Raw genomic sequence first — 9,564 nt, 5'->3', positions numbered from 1 at the left:
CAGGATCCGCACTTCCTATTAATAAAGATCGGGTGTTGGGTATGAGAAGTAAAATAGCAAGTTGGTGGAACGGCACCAAGATTGTTCAGTATGGTGAAAACACTAGTTTACTATGAAGAGCTTCAGAACGATCTCTCCAAACTGAGCAACCAAAAAAAGAGAAAAAAAAGAAATGATGTTCACAAAATGTAAAGAGATGCACTTCAGTGCAGCCTCTTTCCCTCAACTTCATGAATACTGCTGATAATATATACACTAGTTGTTTAACTGCTGTATATACTTAGTTTTTAAAGCTGGGGATTGTTCATCAACTTGGCATTTTGAATTTTTTATTGTTCTTCTCCTCCCTACCCATATCTCCCACAATAAAATGAAACATTATGCCTTGTATGGATGGATGGATTGCATTTGTAGCTTACCTTCTATCTCCAATGAGCACAAGGTGGTATACATGGTTCTCTTCCCCTCCATTTTATCCTTACAACAACTAGTGAGGTGTAGATTAGGCTGAGAGATGTAGTGACTTAACCCAAAGTGCCCAGTGAGCTTCATGGCCAGGTGGGGATTTGAACTCTGGTCTCCCAGGCCGTAGTTTGACACTGTAGCCACTACACCACCATTGGTTCTGTGGTGTAGTTTAGTTTAAAATATGTAAGGGTGACTGTATGGATTTGCAACAACAGGTGCCTTATTCAGGATGACTAATGTGACCTTCCGGATATTTGGCTCTCTAACTCCCATCAGCCAGCCATTGGACATCTTTGGTGGTGGGAGTTTTATTCTATCAGCATCTGGAGACCCACAGGTTAGCCATCTCTGGCCTATAAATAAAGGAAATCTGCATAGTCTATATAGCATAGAATGGTTGTACCCAGTTATTATAAATGTGTGGTTCTTACTACTTTTTAAAAATCCAAAATATAATATATTTCCAAATGTTTACAAAGAATTGGACCATTTTAGGGAACTACTGGATACTATTTGTTTCATTGTGTGCATGTGGGTACTGCCTTTATATTCTTGCTAAAAAGACACCCCACATACTGCTGTTAACAGTGGCAGTGACAGCATTTGCATTGTTGGGAAAATAGATGCAGCAGATCATAAAATCAAATTAGTTGTGTGACTTTTTAGGCAGCTGGTAAGTAAGCTAGGACTAAAGCAGACTACGTACTGAATTGAAACTTCTTGAGGATAATGGTTCTGGTAGCTTTTGGGGTAAAATTGACCATAGTCTAGATGAAGCATCACTATTCTTGTCCTGTGTATGTATGTATAACTCTCACTAGTCCCAGTCTAGTATGTCTGTGTCATTGTAGGTTATAGTTCAAAACAATCTGGAGGGCACCAACTTGGGGAAGGCTATGTGTAAACAGACAAGAAGGCTATTTTGGATATGTAATCTTGAAATGGAATAGCAAAATATAGCCGCCTAACCCATGTTAACAGAATGTGCATAAAAGAAAACTTTTAAAAACAATTCACATTAATACCCAATCAGAATCATTATATTTTCACATTTTTCTGTGTAGTTGAGCATGCATAGACCACTTTAGCCATTGCTGATTATCTGAGAATGAAGTGTCTTTATTTAGACCAGTGCCTTATGTCTGTTTATGTAAATAGAATGCAATGGCTCTTTTCAGAGCTGAAAAGAAAGCAACTAGGGTTTTTTTAAAGTAGTTGTTCTGGATAGTCCCACAAACAGAATGATGTTCATTGTTGGTAGGTGTATGCAATGTTCTTTGCCTTTTTAAAGTTAGATTTCATTTTGAAAGCCTGAAAACTGAGCCAACAATTTTTAAAAAATTTTTGCATTACAGTAGCTATCTTTCTCTGTTTGAAAATATTTATTGCCCTTTAAATAGATTGAGAATTTCCTTAATCTATTTACAGACTAAATGATGATATACAATAACACAATAAGAGTATTTCATAAGAATAAATCACATCTGTGGCTGGAGTCTTCCATAAGGGAAGGCTTGTATGAAACAGAAGGGTGTCAGCCATATGACAAAACTTGATTTTAAAGAATCAAGAAAGAATTTGTTGTGCTGTTTGTGTCTCTACGCCTCTGTGAGAACCTGTTGAATGGAATAAATAAATAATAAATACCCCCTTTTTGATTTGCATCAAACTGCCCGGATGGAGGGGGAAAATAAGATACAGTTATTTTTAAGTGTTGAAGCCAGTGTAGCTGTTTGTTCCTCTCTGCCCATCCTTTACATTAAAAAAAGGGAGGAAATTGTATTAGATTTATTCAAGTACAATCTCCATGACAACAAGCTAATTAATCCCCATCAATCTGGCTTTGGTCCTCTTCACTGAACTTGTACTCCCCAGCTTCACTTCACATGTCATATCTGCTGAGCTTTGGATGAAGGTCATTTACAGGTACATTTATTCTTCACATAAAGAATCCCATTTAATGCACACAACCACTCTTCTTATTTTACCATCTAGCTTATAGTATAGCTCTTCCCCCTTTTTTGTTTCTCATAACCTCTTTTCATGCTACATTCAACCTATTTGCATATTTCTGACCATTGTGTGTAGGAACGAGCTAACAAATGCAAGTAATGCTACTTAAGCCAAGATGTTTATGTATTTCGAGGGCAAGCCTTTTAGCGGTTGTCTGTTCTTCCCAATAACCCTATTGTCACAATTCCTACATCAGTTTCTTCAATTAAAAAACACATTTTCGTCATTTCAAGGGTGGGGGGCCAAATACACAATTCTTCCCAGTCATTTATCAGATTTCCTTCCCTACTTCTCAAAAACAGCAAAAGAGGCTTAAATTAATGTGAAATACTAAAACAATTGAAATGAAACACACAGCATGTAACTCTCAATACACTAATAAACAGAATCCACACGAAAAGTGCCACATTTAAAAGGCAACCAAAACATAGCATGATGGGGAACATCTAGCCCTCTAGATGTTGTTGACTTCCATCTCCCATCAGCCCTGTCCATTTTGGTTGAGGCTGATGGAAGTTGAAGGTCAATGACATCTGAAAGGCCACATGTTTTCTGTAACATGTTTAAAGTCTGCTTTCCAGAGCAAAGTGCATTGTTTTCTTTAAGAAGAAGAAGAAGGGAAAAATGAGAAATCCCATATACCATACCATACTACATCTGAAGTGAAGGATAATTCTAAAAGGTGGGAGCCAATAGAAAAGTCAATAAGGGTTTCACAGAGATCTTCGGTGGCTCATATTAAGAGATGTTCCCTGAAGGCCATCTTCAGATGCTTTAAAGAAGAAGCTGCAACAGGAAGTTTCTGGTGTATTTTTATTTTGTTTTGTATTTTCTTATTTCGTTTTTTTGAAGCAAAGTGTTGTTTGTTTGTTTAAAGTGGCAATAGAGGAAGTATGAGTGGCTCATGCTTACTTTCTGTGAAGAGGGGAGAGTTGAGAATATCCTTGTGGGGAGGAGGATATGTGTACAGTGGTGCCCTGCAAGACGAATGCCTCGTAAGACGGAAAACCCGCTAGACGAAAGGGTTTTCCATTTTGGAGGCGCTTCGCAAAACGAATTTCCCTATGGGGTTGCTTCGCAAGACGAAAAAATATTGCGAGTCCCCACGGTTTTTCCCCCGCTTCCCCCCCTTTTCCTAAGCCGCTTAACAGCTGATCCGCTGATAAGCCGCTTAACAGCTGATCGCTAGAAGCCGCTAGACCGCTGTAGCGCTAATCCACTAAGCTGTCAATGGGCTTGCTTTGCAAGATGAAAAAACCGCTAGACGAAGAGAATCGCGGAACGGATTCTTTTCGTCTTGCGAGGCACCACTGTACATTTTCATCCTCCTATACTTGACCTGAAAGTGGTAGAAGAACATCTGTAGCGGATCAATTTCTGGGTTCTACTTTCTGAGATGTTTGACAAAACAAGCACCTGCATATAGCTGACTTTGTAAATTCTGTAGGGTGACTGGTAGAATTAGGATTGCACTCCTGGGATTCTGTCCCATTGAACTCAGTGGGGATTACTTTTGAGCAGACAAGAACAGGATAGCAGTGTTAATGAATTAAAATATAAACCTTATTTCCACCTATTTTTGTTCAGTTGTCTGAACTGTTCACTACAAGACTGTAAGCTTAACTTGACACTATTTTATCTTAGTACAGTCTGGCTACCCAAAATCAAAAAGATCTGTTCACTTTATGTAGTTTAGAGGCTTGACTCTGCTGTCTTGCCTGTGTCAAATTTTATTTTTCAAGTACAGTAATGCCTGGATTGCTGGTCTCTCCTTCTCATGCACGCACACATGTTTCAAAGACCTGTGAACCTGATTCCATGAGCCCAAGAAGCTTCAGATTTATTTTTCTCAAATATCAGCCCCAACCCATCCAATATCACATTAAAAAAAACTTTTTGAACGGTGGGAGTTTCAAAAACAGTTTGTGATACAGCTGAGGACTCAACAGTTAAAAAGAAAAAACCTCAAAGTCTTCACTAGACTAGTGTTATGACCCTTTTATAAGCCCAAGCGTCTCAGATTCCTCAACCTCAATTTTTTTTGAAGTTTGTTAAATAAACTAGATAATTAATTCCTGAAATTCTGAATTTTCTATAGAGTTTGATTTTGAAAGTGAATGGAATTTCCATTGCCTTTCCCCACCTATGCGCTAGCTTCTTATCCTGTCCACAGGATACTGTGGCTAAAAGACAGGATGGAATTCAGTGCAAAACAAGAAATTTAGAAGCTGCATTTCCCCTCACTGATTTTAAATTCAAAAACTTCTGTGTTCTATATCTTGTTGGCTGTCTTTTCGGTGGGTCTGATATCAGCTATAAAACTTGTCTTGAGACAAAGAAAGTGTTTGATGCAGAAAAGACATTAACGTTGGCGCAGGTGATGTCGTGACCTACAAAACCCTTTCTGTGGGCGCTACCCATCTAAATGCAGAGTGGAGAATTTGGGCAGCCTTTGATAGAAGACAGTCCTCCCGATATCCAGGATGGTTGTCTGCTGCTGATTTAATTACTAGATTAAACCCAAGATGAATCTCTGGATGGCTAAGACAGTAAAATGCGCATAGCTGTGTCTTAGAGCATTGCATTAAGTGCAATTAAAAAATGCATAGAACAGACTTGGGAACCGGTGTGAAAAATTACTAGAAATATATACGTAAAAAATTCACTTGTGGGATAGTAGTATCTCTTTTAAAAGAGTGAAAGGGATGGATTCTATGCTGAGTGTGTAAATGCCACGTCCAGAAGAATACTGGCCTGGAACAGCCACCCTATCTCTCATTTTTCTCTGTTTGCTAGATGAAATTCACTTAGGGGTTGTATTTTGTAGCTTACTGGCTGAATAAGTCTCATCAAATGGAAGAACAATGTCAACACCTTGTTGACATGTTGGTCTATGCTAAAATTTGTTATAGACTGTGAATATATTGTTCCTCTCAGTGCTGAGCTGACGAAACCTTTGTGCAGCACAGAAGCAGAAATCAAGGAATGTGAGCTATGTATTGTGGGAAGAAAAAAAAAGTAGCTTCAATTTGTATTGCTCTTCTTTTAAAAAAAAAATTCAACCCAAGTGGGCATTTAGAATACAATTTTAACTTTTTATTTCCTTTTATCTTTCCTCTCTCCTTCAACATGCTGTGCCACATTTCCAAAGATTGCTGTGTCCACTGTATCTTGTCCTGCTTGTTCTGTGAATTCGTCACCCTCTGTAGCCTGGTCCTGGGACAAGCGTCATGTGGGGTCTGCCCAGTAGAAGCCTGCTGTTGCTGCTGTGGAGAAGAAATGGGAGATGACTGCAACTGCCCATGTGATATGGACTGTGGTATAATGGATGCCTGTTGTGAATCATCAGACTGTTTGGAAATTTGTATGGAATGCTGTGGGATTTGTTTCCCGTCATGATAACCTTTTATCACTTTTTTTCTGCTTTCTTAAAAAAACATCAACAACGTAACTGGAGAGGGTTCAAGTTTTTGTGTGTTTCTCTGAAATAAAACAACAGCCGCTTTCAAAGGACACATTTAGACACTCTTGCAGCAACCTGGTTTTCTGCACTCTTAACTTGATTTTATAAACAATTGTTGAAGAAAAGCAAACTCATAAGAACAAATGCTTGATGGTCTAATTTTCTGTAGTGGGTGGTTGACTGTGCAAAGACCTGCTCACGCAGGTAAAACAACCATTGGTGGTTGTTCCTGGATAAAGACAAAAGGGTTTTAGCCCTTTGTAGTTTCCTGTTGTGTGCAGGCAGGGGGTTTACCACCCCTTCACTAACAAACAAGTTACTAGAAGAGATAGAAAACAGCAGAGTTGGAACAAAGTAACAACAATTTCATGAGGGCTTTCTACTTAAGTGAATCTCTTGGTGGGAAATATTTTTAATGGGGTTTTTTTTAAAAAAAAATACTTTTTACTGTGTTTTTTGTTTTAACAGCAATGTGAACAAATATTTTATTTTCTCTGTAGATTTATATAATTTAAGTTTTATCTAAAGTGCATCACGAACAAACTGATTCATATTTTACAATACATGTCTACTAAATAAACAACTCCAGTTGAGATCAGTGGTGCTTACTTTGCAGTAAGTACAACTGCAACTTTAAAGCGCTGTTCACCCCATCAAATTACTATACTATACAACTATACAGTTGATTCACAACTTGCATGGAGGTTACATTCCAAGAAAAGTTGAAATCAGGTACATAGTCATGGAACCACACTTGTGTGTATCCCTACATTTCTGAAGCTGATGCACTGAGTGTGTTTTGCCTCCCATGCAAGGAGGAGAGATTTTAAACTCTCAGATTTGCTTACAAAACTCTGAGAAGCTCTTGTGGGGTCATCCAAGATCTCGTAAGAGCTTCCCAGAGTCCAGTAAGCAAGCCTGAGAGCTTAAATGTTCTTTTCACACCAGGCTTTCCTGCCAAAAGTTAAATGTGTGCAAATTTCCTGGCACAAGTTAGATGTGCAAAGTGTGACTTCTCTGTATTTAAGAAAAACTAATTGGAAGTGTGATGACAATTCAGGGAAGTGCCGTGTGTTTCCTTTTGCCCCCATCCTCCAAGTCTTGCGCATAAATTTTTTTGGGTATTTTTATTTAAGACAGCAAATGCAGAAATGTTGATGTTTCACACAGCAGTCATGTTAAGAATAAAGGGGAACTGGTAAGACTTCCTACACAGGAAATGCTTCCCAATGAATTGATTAATAAAGCTGATTTTTTAAAAGTTTTAAAATGTTGTGTGATTGTTTGATAAAGTATTTGAAGTTATTTAAAGAAGGAATATCATACTATTGTATCTTAAAAGTAGCAGCTTCGTAGTAAACGTTTAGGAGTGAACAGCACACTTTGGAAATTAAATTTGCCCTAAATAGTTCTCATGGCATAATTGAAATCTAACCCAGTGCATTGACTGACTTCCAGATTTCCATACACTGGTGCTAATTTACTGTGACTTCCAAGAGTTTTTATGTGACTCATTAATTCAGTTTAATTCAGCTACCTGGTTAACCTGATTTTTCTTCGTAAGTCCAAATTTCCCAATGGCCTGTTGGTTTGGTAATGTTTGACCTTTGTCTGTAGGTTATGCTTTCTTGATCCAAACACAGTGGCAACCATTCCTTTTATTGTAACAAATGACCCATGTGTGTGGCAAATAAAAATTCCAGGAAAATGAAAAGTTAAGCCTGAACCTTCAAATACTGATTTACCAATGCTTACTACTGAGTTGTTACTGGAAAAGAAAATGTTAAGAATATACTTGGGTATTCTTTGGAGCTACCTGCTTGCTTCTCAATACATTTGACTTGATAATGCAGAAGGAGTGCCTTTCTCTCCTCCTCTGGTAGCTCTCCCCTTTTCTCTTTTGTTGCTGCTGCAACTGTAGGATTGGATTCTGATCTTTCCTCCATTGTACTTCACAGAGAGAGAAAATGTCAGTAAAATGTTATTTTTATAGTGGCATGATTTCATGGATGTTTTAGAAACGGAATTTTTTAGAACAAACAAATTGAGTAGACCAGTAAGCTCCGGGTTAAGGCAGAGGGGGGACTCAGTTATGCCTCCTAAAAGTAAGGAGCATACCTAAAGACAGAAGTAGCACATAGATTGAATGGTGGTGCCCAGAGGGCAACTGGGAAAGGAGGATACCATGGGGAACAAGATGGACATGTGGTACATTGGCCAGCTTTTGCTGTTGCAGAATTGGCAAATAGAGAGTGATATACACTGCCCTGATCAAGGTTACCCCAGTCTTTGACGTAGGTATTCAGTGTCGCCAGACAAACCAACAACCAAAAACACTATTGGAGCTCATTTAGTGAAACGAGCATTTCTGTTTTGGAACTTTTGTTTTTTGTATGCTGCAACCATTATTATATGGCTTTGACTCCTCCCCCCCAAAGTTATTATGTATCAAGCTTTAATTAATCCAAGAATATTTAAGGAGAATCCAGTATCGCTCTTCAAAAATGAATTACTGTACATATCTGTTCCTACTGTGTTTTCATCACCTTTGATAGTCTATTTGTAATTCTTTTTACCTTATAGAACACTTCATGAGCAGAACTAGTGTCACACTGTTAGTTCAAATATGAAAATTATGGGAACTGTACTGAACTCCTCCTCCTAGAATGTGATTTCAGTATTAAAGGAAATGCAAGGGTTGCATCTATTTTGTTGTTAAAATTTCTAACTACTTCACTATAGCACTTCTTTATGCACTCTTCAAGTGCAAAATACTCAATAATGGAAGTTTTCTAGCTTGGGACATATACAGCCTTCAAATGATTGGGAGTTATCATATGATTATTAACACTTTTTTAATTCCAAAAATAAAAAAATTGTGTGAATTGTTTGACATGCTAAATATATCCTGCTACTATGTGTCATAGAAATATTAATGGTGTGTAATATTTATCTCCACAGGAGAGCACATTAGTGAATAGTTTTAAGAAACTTTTTTCTATGTTTAGTTTCTTAAAATTCTTCCATCACTTAGCCTTTCTGGAGCCAACCTTTTGGGAACCATCTATGATTAAAAGTTAAGCAGTGCAAAAGTGCAGTTAAAGTAACAATTTTCTCGTCATCTAATCTGTCCATTTAACGAAGACAGAGGTCCTCAGTTAATACGGAATTGTGAACTCTTCCATATATATATATTTTTTTATAAAAAAGCTTGTTACTTGCTCTATGACCTTTCTGTTAACTGGATCATTTGATATTAAACACTATTTTGAAATAAAGAAATTTATTTTGAATCCTTGCCTAGTACTTTTTATTACAGTTTGTGTTTTACTGCCACAAGTGTGCTGATGGTTGTTGAAAGAAACAGACACTGCTTTCAGTGTGGCTTCCTGTTACACCCGTTACTGACTATCCTGTTTGCTCACTTTGGAAGTCTTGGATGTTATGAGTGGAATAATTTACCCCTGCATAACATACTGAACTTTGAGTTCCTGAAGAAATAATTTTGGTCACAGTAATTTCATTCTAATTATCTGTAATATGAGCACTAAATGACCAATTTAATCCCCTTTGTAATTCTTTTTACGTGGAATAGTACCTAAAATTGCATGATGCATTTG

General features: G+C 37.6%; 1 protein-coding gene across 1 annotated transcript in view; it reads left to right on the top strand.

The window, feature by feature from the left end:
• Positions 1-9,237, top strand: part of MDFIC (MyoD family inhibitor domain containing) — a 45,426-nt gene extending 36,189 nt beyond the window's left edge. The window contains exon 6 of the mRNA XM_081929056.1: positions 5,633-9,237. Within this exon, the coding sequence (XP_081785182.1) occupies positions 5,633-5,880 (248 nt within the window). The 3' untranslated portion in view covers positions 5,881-9,237. The remainder of the gene's footprint in view (positions 1-5,632) is intronic.
• Positions 9,238-9,564: the final 327 nt, after the last annotated feature.

Source organism: Podarcis melisellensis (assembly GCF_964234715.1).
Source record: "Podarcis melisellensis genome assembly, chromosome: 10".
Classification (NCBI taxonomy): domain Eukaryota; kingdom Metazoa; phylum Chordata; class Lepidosauria; order Squamata; family Lacertidae; genus Podarcis; species Podarcis melisellensis.
The sequence above is the reverse complement of the archived record's forward strand: the minus strand, read 5'-3'. Positions and strand labels throughout refer to the sequence as shown.